Consider the following 15,867-nt stretch of genomic DNA (forward strand, 5'->3'; position numbering starts at 1 on the left):
ACACAGCACTAGTGTTCATACAAAGGCATAAACAAAAAACAACATTAAAATATTTTTTTGCTAGATTCAGAAAAGGACTTTGTATGAGTTACAAATCTGTCTTTCAGAGTGCAGTGAATACATAACAAGAGATGTCCAGGCATCTTCTCAGGAAAAGGGAAAACATGTTTTTATTACTAAACAATAATATTGAATCAAAACCACCATATGGCCTGGAATAGTATAAAAATTCTGTGATACTATTCAAAACATAAAAGTAATGGAATTACATATTAGACTGAGAATCAGATTCAGTAACATCCCTGTATCAAATAAAATCCCCTTTTCTGCACCATTTCCCATTTCTGTCACTCTGACAGAAGTGAATATTGTTATGTTCATGACTGTAAGGAGAAGTATACATAAAAACTGGGAATAAAGAATGGACATTTGGCAGACATGTCAACAACAAACAGACCATTTTTAATGATACTGGCATTTCATTTTTACTGAATTTTCTGGAAGGTGTGAGTAGATGGAATCTTTAAAAGCCTTTCTTCCCATTTAAACTCTGCCACCTTTGTAATAAGATCAATTTCAATCACCAGGACTAGACAGGCCTAGAGACAGGAGACAGCTTCACAGCAGCTACAATCTTGTGACTGGGAACTGCAGAGTTTGTGTTTAATATTGTTGGACCTGAAATTATACAGCTCCTGTAACCCTCACAGCAGATTTATTATCCAGACACTGCTGATATTGCCTGCCAGTTTTCCATAGTGCAAAAAGAGACAGCAGAGAAAAATGACCTAACACTCCCCAAAACCAATTCAAGGCACAGGCCCTATAAACAGGATTCAAAGATGGGGCTTGAGATCATTGCCAAATGACACTTGTGTTCTATTCAGTAAAAATATTCTAAATACAGGTATGCTGAATGAAGCAGTGGAGCTAAGAAGTATCTAAAGCACTAAGAAAATTAGAAGCATTAAAAAAATATATGACAATACTACAGAGCCACTAAAGTTCATTTTCAAGTGCAGAAGCACTACCTTAGCTAAACAAAGCACACAGAGAATAAGTTAAATTTCCCAGATCTTTAGAAAGAAAAGATATTGTGTAATTAAAAAGAAGAATTGTAATGGGCACAGCTGGATATTTTACCCAGTTTTAGCAAGGTTTTAAAAGTTTTATTAGCCCCATTATGGAACACAGTCATATGAAGCAATACTGTGCAGAGCATCACCACTATATAAGCACAGCTGGAAGAAAACCTTGCTCCTGTGAATCTTAGAGCAATCTCCCTTAAAAACACTTTTAGAAGCCAAATAAATTCCAGTTCAGAAGGTCCTCCAAAGACATAGAATTCTCTCTGAATTCCATCTTTGCTTGTATAAAACTTTCGTCTTTCCTGCTTCCTGACAGATTTTACCATATCAGTCAGACAAAGTGAATATATGTTTTGTCTTCCCAATTGCCTGTTCCTAGCTTCCTTTGAAATAGAACACAAGGCTAGAGAGAACTCTGGTCTGAAAAATTAAGAAAATTTTTGTTTTCATCACAAGAAAAAGACAACAGTCTGAAAAAAATGAAAGTAACCAATTCACGGCTACAATCCAAACTGGCAGCCAACAACCGAGTAGGGAAGTTAATTTGTTTAAAGCAGGACAAAATCCAGTTACTTCTGAGCATCTGATCTGAGCACAAAATGACAAAAAGAAGAAGACTGGGGATGAGAAAAAAAAGCACGTTTGCAAGATTTGTTTTGTTAGTGAAAACTGAAAATAAAGATTTAGAATCTAGGCACAAATAATATTTTTATTTCAAACCCCATTTTTGTGATTCTCAACACCAAAAATATAAAGGTCCTCAAGAACTGTATGGACAAAGCTCTTTCATTTTTGCAAGGGAAAGTACCACTACTTGTGTAAGGATTTTTTTTTAAACAGAGGATTAAATAAGTACAGCTCCAGAAATTATTGGTGCTTCCATCTCTTGATGAGCTATACTCACTAGTAAGACAGTAATTATCCTAATTAAGACCTAAATGAAACACAGTGGGCCAACACCTCAAAACTGGCAGAGATCTGCAGCTGGAAGGTAACTAAAGCAGTTAGCAGGAGTCCATGCAGGCACAAAGATACACTGCTATGGAATAGCAACAATCACAATCAGGAGAATGTACACAATTCGTAGAAAAGGATCTAAAATAACCATGTTTTAAGACAAAACTCTTCATGAGATGCGATTACCTTGCCGGTGAATCATTCCTCCGTGCATAATTCTTGCCACAATGCAGTGGTTCAGCTCATTCATTTTTAAAGTGATTCCCTAGGAAAAAAAAAAAAAAAAAAAAAAAAATTTATGCTTTTAAAATAAAATATTAAGCACTGTGATTCTTAAGTGGTTAAGAATAGTCATATTTCTTGAAAACTTGAGGGTAGGGCATAAGTTTCAAGATTAAAATAAAATCTTTGTCACTCCAAGATGAGCAGTAAAACCAGATACTATTTATGAGTGAGGATGCAATACTTCAACATATGAGTATACAAGGATCTGGTTTGTTAAAAATGTGATTTTATACCGAAGTGCAACGGCTCCAGTTGGGTTTAAGGACTAATTTGCTCTAACTACTACAAGGTTGCTTCTAAACAAAGCCCTAGGGGCACATCAGCTGTGTGAGTGCACACAAAGCATTTCAGGGAGGACAAATATCTACAGCAGCTGCTGAACTACTCCAGTTAATTGACTCAAAGTGAGGAAAATGACACTAAAATCATTACAACACTGGTCTTTACCAGCACAGAGGGAAATAGTGAGCTTCCCTCCATACCATGGGCTCATCTGTGTTCTTCTGGAACTGCACCAGCCGGACCCGCGTTACGTTCTCCATGTCCATGTCGCCGTTGGCGCTCTCCGGGGAATCCCCGTTCAGGTAGGGAGAGGTGGGAGGAGGGGTGACCCTCAGCGCTTCGTCACTGTAAACTTCATGTGCCACTACATCATGAGTTTGAAGTAAGGCCTGGAGGACAGCACAGCAACAAAATGTCACATTTCCATCATCTCTGATGTCCCTTGCTCGTTCCTTATAAGGGTTTTTTTGAAGCTTTTCAAGGAAATCCAAGATATTTGTGCCCCATCTCCCACTGAAGAACTTTTCCCTTAAAGGAGTCTAAGATAAACTTTCAGACTGCAAACACCTACACACTGAGACTCTAAAACCTGCTTGAGTTGATGTGGTATTTACTGCAGGCACTTCAATGAGAATGATGCTGCCTCCCTTCCTCTCAACACCTGCAGGGTGTCAGAGTGAATCCATCTTCATGTACATAGACAGAGAATCAGGAATCTAACTTTCTGTGCAAACTATTCTGTAATAATTACTCTAGTAAAATGGAAAGCTACTCAGATTCCATGGTATCTCACTTTAATAAAGGCAGATGGTGGATCAATACCAGCTCGAAGGAGAAAATACTGTTTTTTTGTTGTTTACTATTGTAATTGCTTTTGTACTCTCCCCTTCCCCTAGAACTTGGTCCCAGCACCACCAGCCTGAGTTCAAAATGTTTGACAAACATTTAGAGTGCAAACCAGCAAATTGCTAAAATACTGCTTCATTAGCTTTCATTAGATCCTTCAGTAGCACTTCTAAATTGTACTGTGTTATAAAAGATAATTTCTTAAACACTTTCTGTTCTCATTTCTCTAATCAATTTGAAACTCTATTTGGGAAGTCAGCCCTTTAATGATGGAACGAGATTCCCTAAACTAACAAAGCTTTGCCCACATTCCTTCCCATTGTCCCAGTGTTGCAAGCCCACTTACATATATACTATTTTTAGTTAAATACTAACGTGTATCTATCTGCATTTCCTGTTTCTCATCTTATTTTGTCAACCCCTAAGCTCAAACTTGCAACAATTCCTCTGCATTAGTCTGCTCTACTGAAGCAACATTTTATATTAGAGACCTGGACCATATAAGTAAGTTAAACCACTTAAAATATTTAATTAAAATTTGATTTATTTGTGTGTCCATTTATGTGTGGGTACTCCAATGTAGGTTAATGGTTGGACCTATGAAGGTGCTTCAGTGCCCCTGCCTGTATCTGTTACTCTTTCCATATGTCAATATTACATTTCTTATGTAATCCAGGTCCTTAAATTTTTATCACATCAAATATTTTCACTGATTTATATTATTTTTAGCCATAATATTCACCTTGTAGGTGGTTAAAATATGGCACTTCCAGCATTTTTAAAGATCTGTAATTATACTAAATGACTTCTGAATATGTTCACAAAAATGAACACTATTTCAGAAATACATTAAAGTACAGCAAGCTCAATTTAATATTGAAAACATTTATTAAAAAGATTCCTATTGGACCTTATTGCTAATTTTCATAATGTGTTTTTTTCCTGTTTTTCCTTTGCAGAACATGATAATCCTGTTAAAAATTAGTTTAATGGGAACAACTGCTTTCTACTGTACTGCAGGATCACTGCAGAGAACAGCACAGGAAGGCATATGATGATACACGAAACTTCAATATGCCATTAAGCAAAAGGCTCCTAGCAAATATTTCAATTGTTACAACATACTAAACTTATATAATAGAATCTTTAACACCTGAAACTGACATATTTGAAAAACTACTGAAAGTCATGTACTGGAATAAAAGCTCTTTGAAATGTGTACATACATAACAAATGAGATACTTGACAATGCTTTTAGAATTCTTAAATTAATTATCTACTGAAAGACCTTCATGCAATATTTACATACATTTATTTAAATTAAAACATTAAACATACACAGAATAAATTGATGATTTATTTCTGTAGCCATAAGGCACAGAAATTAGAGGGCAAAAGATAATTAGAACAACAGAACAGGTTGAAAATCTGCTACAAACACACTTTATTTGCTTTGGTTCTGTGGCTTGAACACAGCTTAACCCACTAACACTGTGGTTAAGTAAACAAGACAGATTATACTCTTTTTTCTTCTAATTAGCGATACACATTAGATTAAAAAAAACCACTAAAATAGTCCATTATCATATAGGTGCTAATGCACACTCCTACTTATTACACCATATTGATTACTGAATTAATGTGCATTAATAACCAGAATATTGCTCTGTACAACACCTGGCAAACACACAGAGTGTGGGTTAACAATATTGGTTTATACAATTATTCCGTTTCCTAATAATTTCCTTTAAAATATAAAGACTTTTGCTCTGAAGGGAAGTTTAAGAGAATGCAACAAATATAAGATTAAGTTTATTTAAGTCTGCAACCCATAAAGGTGCACCTGGGAGCAGGAGTGGGAACGATGGAGAGGATGGAGTTGTCCCATTGACATCTGGAGACTGTGGATCCACACCAAGTTATGCAGGTTTAATTGCTGCTTTACATTCCTCCCTAACACAAACTGTTTCTGTTCCCCTGCTCATTCTGGCTCTGGCAGCATCTCTGTTACCCTAAATTCTTCTTGTTAAATGCTTAGTTGGGGATTTTTTTTTTTTTTTTTTGGAGCAATTTTCTACTAGTTCAGCCCAGGGCATCATTAAAGTGCAGTTCTAGATGAATGCCAGAACTACAAAGGGAGAGGATGAAAGATGGGGAAAAGGGATAATGGGACTTCAGCAACTGGCAATTTAGCCTGGGATATCACAGATTCACTTGCTGAAATTGCTCCTCATCAAAAGTACTTGTTATGGAATTGCAGCTTATTCCTTATGAAAAAATACTTTTCGTAGATTTGCAGCAAAAGAATTCTGACAAATGGTTTTAGATTTATGAGTGTATTGGGGAACAAAGATACCTAAAAAAGAGGATTTTCTACTCAATTTTCCTGTAACTTGATTTGATACGTGAAATTCTATATACCACAATCACTTTTATTGATGCCTACTCTGAAAATAATTTATACTTTAAAAATGCTCTTTCTCAACAGTACTTCATGTTTTAGCAATACTGTGGGGTAATTACAAACACAAAAAAGTAAATAAAATGAACCTGTCAGATTCCAAATGAAGCTAAGTAGATAAAGTCAAATTCTTGATTTTAAGCTGACAATAGTGTATAGCAAATTTAAGCAAACGTTTATTTCTCAATTTATGAACTTCACCTACAGCATAAACAAAATAAATCCTTCATATTAGTAGACTTCAGCAACTTGAATCAAGTTACAAAGCAGTAACATCCCTGAATTTAGGACAATTATTGCCTTCAAATCAGATTTGGGAAACAGACACAGTAAGTGTTGATATGCAACACAAACTCAACAGACTGTACAAACTACTGATTTGTGTAAAGCAATATTAAATAAACACTTATTTTGCAATGAATTCACACACACCTTTATCCTAAGAAGACCTCTGGAAAAAGAAAAAGGAGGACCCCAGCTCTATGGACATCCAAAAGGATTAATTCTTCTTTCCATGTGCAACATAGACCTCCAAAAACACAGTGAAACTGCTTCATAATTACACTACTCCAAACTGCTGACAGTTTTCAGCACAGTAATGAGGACCAGTACTAATTCTTTTGCCAGAGCAGCAGGTTAGAAATACTTATTAACAGGTGTATTGGATGCAGTTCCATCCTTTGCAGATTTTAAGAATTTACTGAAGTTTTCTAACATAAAGAATATATGTAAAAAAAAAAAAAAAAAAAGGAAAGGAAAAAAAAACCCAAACAAGAATAGGATCTGCTTACCATGAAATGAGGTTGTGTTAAAATACGCTTTAGCTCCTTTGCATCATTGTTCTCTGGGTAACATGAAATTTCTTCCAATACCTGCAAAATAAGCAGGAGAAATGTCCCATAGTAACTTTCTTTTAAAGCTATTGAAGAAACTAGACCCCTGACTGCTAAGTCAGAATATCCCCAAATGATTGTACACACCTCCTGACACAGGAAAGGTTTTAAGAGAATCTGCCCCAACCCAGCTGCCCCAAGAGAATAAAATACCTTGTTCCAATGTTCTCTCTGAAAGAGATGAAAGCAGAAATTTGAAGGAATTTTTGTTTTTTTCAATTGACAGCATTTCCCCAACAGCTAAATACATGGGGACAGGAATGGAAGGTGACATGCAAGACTTCCACGAGTTGCTGCTTTCACACATGGTCTCAATTTATTAAAACAATTGGTATAAAAGCATAATTAAAACCACTTATAAAATCTATTTTTAAAGACACCAAATCTAGCTGGGCCATCTGCTACTCCACCTTCAAGCTCCAGATTTTACAAAATCTGAGCCACTTTATCATTGGGGAAGGAGGAGCAAAGAAGCTTTAACTCATTTGCCTGCAACCTGATTCTTACACCTTAATTTTCACATGCAGCTAGCTGGACAAGGAAAGCAGAGCATTTTGCTTCTGGAAGCAACCCCCAGGATTAACTGACAGCAAATTTTGCAGAATAGGACCTGAAGGCATCTATTACTGTGACTTTAGCTATTACATAGAGTTTTAAAGTCTTCCTCCTTTAATAGCACAATAAGCAATTTTCCTATGACGTAACTCCTAAAAACTGCACAAATTTGTACTGATAATACATAATACAATATGGGTTTGGGTTTTTTACTACTTGCCATAAATAAGCAAATAGCATACTATTTGCAAGGTACAAGAATTAAGAACATCTGTGTCTATTTTTGGTCTTAGTGGGCCACCTTCATTGCATTTCCAAGTCTGCTCTTCTTAGACCAATTTACGATAAACTTGGGTTTTTTTTTCAATTTAAAAAGCTGACATTTAAAAATATTTATTTTGGTGACTAAATTTTATAAACATCAGATTTCTGGTGCAGATAAATAACCTGAACAGGAAAGATACTGCAATTACCCAGCAGGAGTGCTCCTTTTAACACCACTATTGTTGAAGAAAAGGTTAAATTATTAAACTGAGTAATATTAATATTTCTTACACAGATAATGAAATTCTTCAAGTTTATGCAACTTGTTACATAACTTGGGTAAGTAATGGTAATATTCCAGAAATAATTCAGATAATGAGCCAGAATACACAACTTAATAAAATAAAGTAAGTTACAGTTTAAGTACAATCAACTTTTCAAAGCAAAAAACGCATACTTTAAAGCCATTACCTCTTTGGCTCTCTGTACAGCATCACTTGGAGGATTCCTGATTTGTGGTGAAGATTTTGTGTTTATTTTGTCATAAAGCTGAAATAACAAGAAAACAAACTACTGAAATCATATGCTACTTTATATAAATTAATGAGTGTTTACAGTAGCCTTCTTATGTTACCAGGGTTAGGATGATTGCTAAACTGCAGAACCCACAGATGTTCTGTATACAAAATTTAGCAGCCCAGGGTTTTGGCTTTTCATTTTTAAACATTTCCTGATTTGAACAGTGCCATAGATTTAGAGTTCATAGGATGACATGGGAAAGTTCAAGAGGTTAAGGTCTTCTGCAAACCTCTCATGCTTTTGGCACAGATTTACAGAAACTATATTCTTCTACTAGAAGTGAGCCCATGAATCTTGAATAAATGCTACAAACGAAACATTCTGGCATAAAATCAAGTTAACCTGCATATCTCCCTTTTCTCAATAAATCAAGCCATCAAACATCTGAACAGTAATTTAAATAATTCTTGGAAGATGGGAAAATGCTCTTGAAGATAGAACATTACAAAAGCCAAATACTCTGAGAACAGAAAACAAACCTTCCAAGAATGAGTACTCACAAAAAAGGGTAACTTTATTTTACTAGGATTTTCTGTAATACAGAAGCATGTAATTGTATTTAAACTGGTATTAATTATTATTTTTAGAAATCCTTTTAAAAACCATTCAACTATGCAAAGCACAACAGAAGAAAGATCCTTCTTCAAGTTTCAAATTAGAGATAAGACATTACAGGCTCTTTTTCATACAAACTTAACAGACTGTCCCTGCTTTAAAGGAAAAAATGTATACTTAAGAATAAACAGGTACTGTAATGAGCAGGATTTTCAAATAAAACCTTTTGGCTTACATTTCAAGTGATATAAAGATGGCCATGCCTTTAATTACTTTTAAATTATGTTAGATTATTTCTTTGATATATAAGACAGAAAAAAAAGCACAAATTACATTTTCAGAAAATTAGAGAAATTTTGATCACAACAAGGGCGGTGAAACACTGCTACAAGTTGCCCAGGGAAGTTGGGGAATCTCTCGACTTTGGAAACACTCAAAATTTAACTGAAATTCAAAATATTGGAAAAGCATTCAAAATACAAGAGTGACTCTAAAACCTTCAGCAAATCCTCACACTGCCAAGGATGAGGAGACAAGAAAGCACCATTTGGGCTGCTCAGCAAGGAGTGCTCAGGAGCTTCCTCTGGAAGCTCACAGCTCCACTGTTTGGCTTAGAATGGCCTTGGATGTTTGAAAAAGGGAATCCTGCCAGGACACAGAACTGCCCTCTTCTCTTTCTCACACAACATGAAATACCACTCAGTTTTAGATAAATAAACTGCCATAAATGCAATCCAACATCACTTTCCTGGGTTAACAATTTAACAAGCATGTTCAACATTTCAAATCCATACATAAATAAGCACAAAACCAGCAAACAGTGTCACTTCTAAAAAACATTCCCTGCAGGACAGTTACACCACTCTCTTGGGGAAAGAAAAGCAGAAAAGTCAAGCTAAATCAGTTTCTTCCAATGCAACAACTTCAGCTTCTGCTGCCAAAACCACTAAACTCCACAGTTTAAGCAGCCTTGAAAGCTTTGAGATAAAAACTTTCTGCTAGCTTGTAGTTCAGGAGATATTTTATTTGTGCACACAATTATTTGTTTAACCTTTTCTTAAATAAATTAACAAAATCTACCCAAACTCCAGCAACTGCAAATTACAACGTACCACCATTCTATGCCTGTTAAGAAACTGCACTGACCACTGTACTGACCAAAGCACAGCAGAAAATGCATGATACCCACCATGAGTATTACTGAATGTCTTTTTCCTTCTTAAGAGTAATGAAATTACAGAAAAGTTACATTGAAAATATTTTTATTAGTTATTTCTAGCAATGGTTGAAAAGCTATGTTGCTGAAGTTGCAGATTTCCATCGTTACTGTGACCCAAAACAACCAGCAGTTTACAGAAACATTTTCCCCACTAACATGGGAGAATTATCTTCTGAGATTATGAAGGAGGCAAAAAGAAAATTAGGGAGCAAAGTTCCTCAAATAATGTTTAGGAAAAAAATCAAGGCAAAGTTCAGACTAAACAAGAGTGCATTTATTTTTCCACAATGCCTTCACGCTGAGGCATGGCACTTAAATTTCATCTTCTAGGATTTCTGTTTATTGAGGTTTGCTTTGAAGGAACCAAACTATTAGAAGGAATTCTGACAGCACTTAAAAGAAAAACTTTCATATTTGCATTAAGGTTTAAGGATAATATATTACCCAAGACAAGGGATCTAATCATCGTGAAGCTAGAATAGGGCCTCACCCAGAGAACGGGTTTGGATTTGGTAGATTTACTAGCACGAGAGATTCACTCTCCATTTTGAAATCTCTTCATTTTGAAGTTAGGTCACGGAGTTTTTTTACAAGAGGCAAGAAGAGCAAAGCTTATAATGGACATTAATGCACGAGAACTGGTGAAGCAGTCCCACCTCCTTTGCAATCTTTGAAAAAAGACTGGTTTTTCAACACTTTTCAATATTTTTGCACTGAAATACTAGCTGTAGCAAAAGCAATTTAGAATTAAGGAATTGACAGCTTGCATAATTAATTTGTGAAAGCATTTGAATGTAGAGGTTTCATTCAGACATTAAAAAAACATTTGCTCCCTTGGATGTAAGAATCTAGCACACCTTTACATGACTGTTTTATAAAGCGTATAAGAAAACTTTGAACAAAACCTGTTTGCACACATCATAGATTAAAGTGAACGTTAATTATACTTGCAGCCAGGCTCTGTATGCTCCCTGTGGTAGAGAACACATTACTTTGTGCAGTTAGCTGCAACATTTTAATCAGAGAAACCCATCCTGTTCACAGGACTCCTTTCAGCAGCCCTGCAAATCTAAGTCCTGCAGGGATCATACCAAAGGTGGTTTCTTGTGGAGCAGAATGAACTGGCTCATTCTTCACTGTCCTCTGCTGAAGGCTTTTCTATGCAATATCAATTGACTCACAGCAGGGCAAAATGTATGCCCTAATCATGGCTTTCTTTCTGCTGGGAGTCTTTATTTCCCAGCAAATAACTCTGCCCACTCAGCCCAGGAACCCAACCTCCAACAACTGCACTCAGCAATAAGCATAAACATATCAATTTAAAGTTTATAATAATTGAAAAAAGTAAAATGCCACAGCATATGTAACTTTCAGCATTTCCAGACTTTTAAATACTTTGTATATCAGTCTCACTCCTCAGCATCAGTTATTCTGCATTTCCTAGAAAGTAAATTGAAACTGAGAGCTTGCTCTTGACAAGTTAACAGTCTCAACAGATGTATTAACAAAACTTGATATAACAAACATACATGGACATTATAGCTAATAAACAGAATAGTACTGCTTATCAAAACCAGAAGTTTTGATTTAAATTTTGCATGCCAGAACACAAAAGCTATGAAGAGAATACCCACAAGTTGAGTTGCTATCAGTTGACCCAAACTTTTGCAGTGTCAAGACTTTTTGTCCTCTGCCTGTACAAAGGCAGCTCGTCTCTTCTGATATTTAAAGCAGACAGCCCAAAGCCTAATCTAAAAATCAGGCAGTCAAGACAAAACAACAAACTTTTCTTTTCTGACTAGTTTTTCAGATGTGCAGGAATTACTCTTTAACCATTTCCTGTAAGAGGAGTCAGACTACTGTCCCAATGCAACCCCCATTCAATGTCACAGTGAAAAATTTAGATATGTCACAAGTAGCAGAAATGCAGCCTCACCACCGGGTCTGATCTTGAATGGAATAAAGATCAGATCACACAGTAAAATCAGTAAGCATTTTATAGACCCAAACCTCAAAGCTTTTAGGAGGCAAATGAGAAACTTCTTAAAACAAGGGCTGCTGAACTGCTACAGCACAAAGCTCGTTCAATATAAATACAGATTTTGTGGGGATTCAGTTGCAATTCAGACCAGATACTTGGCTGCCAACCTCAAACATTAAACCCCCACATTGAAACATCTAAAACTAATCTTCACAGTATGTCCTTATATATTTGACTTTCTGAACAGCTTAACCACAGTGATATTAAAGAGCTGTTTTTCACAACTTTAAGGTTTTTGGACCACCTAAAAATTTCTCATCTGGAGGTGCTGCCCCTTACACAGCAGCATTTACTAACAAAGAGGGTTCTGGCTTTGTTACCTCCCACAGCTCCCTATCCTAGTTCTCCATCCACCCCAGAGATTTTATATGCTCAGAGACTGAAAGAAATTCATGACCGACTTAATAAGTAATACTCACAAGTAGCAATATCAAAGAACAGCTAAAATTAAAGGGCCAATTAGATAAATGCTAGATCACTTCATTGTTTCTTCTGCCAGTTCTGTTTCACGTCTCCTTTTCCATGCAAAATATTATAATGTTCCCATGGGTGCCTCTTTTCCTGGGATTCTAAGCTCTCAAGGAAACACATCCCTGAAGTTAATAAATCCTACTGGAAAACACAGAATAGCAAGGTCACAGCAGAGGCCTTATCTTCAACTTTGTTTAAAGACAGTTTACTCTTTCAAACCCTCTGTTCTCCACTGTTAAGGACTGTGCATGAAGTTCATTTTTACCATTTCAGCATCAGAGACCTACCATTTACTTCCCAGCATAATTCTACAGAACATCTTAGAGTTGCATCCTGTACCAAAGTCCAAAGCATCGTTCAGACTCTACTTTCTGCCTGCTAGAGCATTATAGGCTACAGCCCTTCACAGCTTTAAATCCTTTTCTGTGATACACTTGCTGTACAAAAGGAGCATAATCAACATTTGCATTCCAGTTCCACACCCAGTGAAATGCTGAGCAGTGCAAACAAAACTAATTCAACTAAAGGGTTCAGGAAGCAGTTTATCAGCTAAAATCAAGATTCCCTGACAGCGTTCTCAGAAGACAGTCTGAAGCAGAACATTAATTCTGTCTGAACAAACAAGTGTTCATTTCTGTCATGCCCCAAAACTGGCAGCTGCCAACACTGCAGCTTGTTACTGGAAGCACTCAGACTTTGAATAACCCTGCCAAGGGTTATGCAGATTTGAAATACTCAATTCCTCTGTGCATATTCACATTCAAGCAACACATGAATAATCTTTCCAGTAAAAAATGTTGCAGTAGCAACTGGACTCTGAATTTCAATTCTAAGCTTGATCATTCACATGACAGAACTGAAATACATATTTTCAATTTTTAGGTGAATTTTTATCTGCAAAAAGCAGGCCAACTGCACCTTGTTTTCAGAAGTCATCTATATTCCTACATACTTATTTTGTGTCTTTTAGAACAGAGCTATACTTGGCGATACCTGTATCAGAAAGAAACATAAAACCAGATTTTCTTACACTTTTACTTACTACACATAGGAGAAAATTATGCCATCTAACCTCAGCCCTATGCAATTTCAGCTTTTACTCAAAGCTGCTTTATTTTTTTTTTTGGATCATTCCTCATGTGGGCTTCTTCACTTGTTATAAACCAAAAGGTAACTTTTGGAGATAAGAACTGAGGAGAGAAACTCAGCTGGCAAAACCATTTTTCTCTGAGCATTAGTTCAGTTCCCACTGCATGTGACTGGCAAACAAGTGTGCTGTAGGGAGCGAGAATGACAAACTTCACTGCACAAACCCTGAAATCCTGACACACCAGTGAAGCTAAATGCCAACTGGAGAATGCTTAATATGTATTAACAGGTTGTTAATGACCACATTTCTGAGGCACACAGAAGATAATATCTGTTTCTCAGGGGTCAGCGCCTTGCTGTGGGAAAAGAAGGAGATACATGAACTAATCTACTTCAAGAACTGATAGAATAAAATTCCTGACCCTTCAGTGTGTTGTACAGACAACAAACTGACTGTCAGACAGGCAGACAGAGCTGCCAGAACAGCATCTTAGTAAAACACAAATGATGTTTATTTTACTGAGGGTGAACATCAATGACAGGTGAGAGACACGCTCTCCTTTAGAAGGCGGAACTCAAAATGATTTTAGGCTCCTTTGAGAAGGAAAACACATTCCCCAGCCACAGCCAAAGACTGTGCATGTATTAACTTTGTAGTGATCCAAAGGGTAAAAAGGATCCCAGAAAGAAATCCTGTTCACTGCCTTCACAGGGTCTGTCAGTGGCAATCTGGTGACATGAGAGCTGTAAGGAAAGCACACAGCCCTTCACCTGTGTCAGCAGCAGGGAGAGATGCCCTGTGGCATTAGACATTACCAGTCAATATTTTATCATGGATATCTTCCACTGACATATTTTGTATGCTTGTAGACATGAGGAGAACCAGAAGGTTCAGGTAAAGAACACTGAAAAGGTTTTTCATCCTGTTATGTAGCTAAGGGTTGGCATATCTGTTGTGTATCTTTTGATCAAAACCTTAAAATGTAAAAATGTATCCAAGTTTAAATTCTCTCAAAAGGTTATAGTGCTGTAGAAAACTGCAGGCAGTCATGAACTGTGGGGAAATCACACAAAGACTACACAAATCTCTGCAGCTCCACACATTGATACAGTGAAAAACAGATTCAAGGACACATTTCTGCTTACGCTGGTTCAGACCCCACAGATATTCAGTAATATCTGACTTGCATATTCTATTTCTTTGCAAGGGTCAAAGTTTCCTACTTTCACTGTACATGAGGTACAAACAAATTTTAGCTCTGTTGTAGAACATATTCCTTTTTAGCAGAGATTATCAAGTGCTATGCACTTACTATGTAAAATCAAAGCCTTAACACTTCAGAGGCAATAGAGCCAAGGAAAGGACTATATTTGTACAAAATAAACTCCAGGGTGTGTGCATTTCTTCCTTCACAACTGACTTTTTGAATTGAGCCTCTGGATTTGCTTCACAGTTACCTAAAATATTTCCATTTATTTATTTATTTCATGTTGTCTCACAGAAATACTGGTAATGAATGGTTATGTTACTCCTCAGAATCACAGCAGACATTATTTTCTTCCCTTTAATTTCAGGTGTCCCTAAATGCCTCATTCTTGTATGATGAACCCAGACTCTAGTGTCTGACAGCATTTTATTTCCTTACAAAGTAGGACTCTAACCTAGCAATTTGTCTCCTATTTTAAGGAAAACCCATATTAATACTCATCATAAAAATTTTACTGACTGCAGAAGCTGCAGTTCTCCATAAGTGACAGCAGATGTTGAAGACATGCCAGACAGTGCACAGACATAACCAGACTTTACTCTGTTCACACTGCAAATGTTTTAACATCTTTTGCAAAGATGAAATATGCCAAACTAGGATGACATAAAGGTACTGCTTTGCACATGGCAGTACCAACAAAACCAGCACAGCAGTTGGAAAACCAATACAATAAAATTCAAAGGTCCCATTTAAAAAAAGCAAAACACTCTCACTCTGGAATGTACCAGTAGTGGTGCTGGGAAAAACTTGGGCTAGAACAGTATTTCCCAAGGTACTCTAACATATTATTGACTTCAAAGACACAAGAATCCCATTATTTCAATAACAGAGTCACTTTTTCTTTTTTACTGCATTGGATGTAATTGAAGCTGATCTTAACAAAACCAAGGCAAAGCACTTTTTAGAGATGACACTATGCAGCTGATTAGATAAAAGTAAACATAAAAGACATTGAAGTGCTGGAGGGAGTTTAGATAAAGGCACTGGTAAAGAGTCTGGAACAGAAGTCTAAAC

At 36.4% G+C, this 15,867-nt stretch overlaps 1 protein-coding gene across 11 annotated transcripts in view; it reads right to left on the reverse strand.

Annotated features, from left to right (window-relative positions):
- CASK (calcium/calmodulin dependent serine protein kinase) overlaps positions 1-15,867 on the reverse strand; it is a 185,411-nt gene that overhangs the window by 30,325 nt on the left and 139,219 nt on the right. For all 11 annotated transcript variants that reach the window (XM_077781673.1, XM_077781677.1, XM_031507871.2 and 8 more), the window contains 4 exons: positions 8,103-8,180; positions 6,711-6,791; positions 2,813-3,001; positions 2,232-2,310 (listed from right to left, as the gene is read on the reverse strand). In XM_077781673.1, the coding sequence (XP_077637799.1) occupies positions 2,232-2,310; positions 2,813-3,001; positions 6,711-6,791; positions 8,103-8,180 (427 nt within the window). The remainder of the gene's footprint in view (positions 1-2,231; positions 2,311-2,812; positions 3,002-6,710; positions 6,792-8,102; positions 8,181-15,867) is intronic.

This window comes from Lonchura striata, chromosome 2 (genome assembly GCF_046129695.1).
Source record: "Lonchura striata isolate bLonStr1 chromosome 2, bLonStr1.mat, whole genome shotgun sequence".
Classification (NCBI taxonomy): Eukaryota; Metazoa; Chordata; class Aves; order Passeriformes; family Estrildidae; genus Lonchura; species Lonchura striata.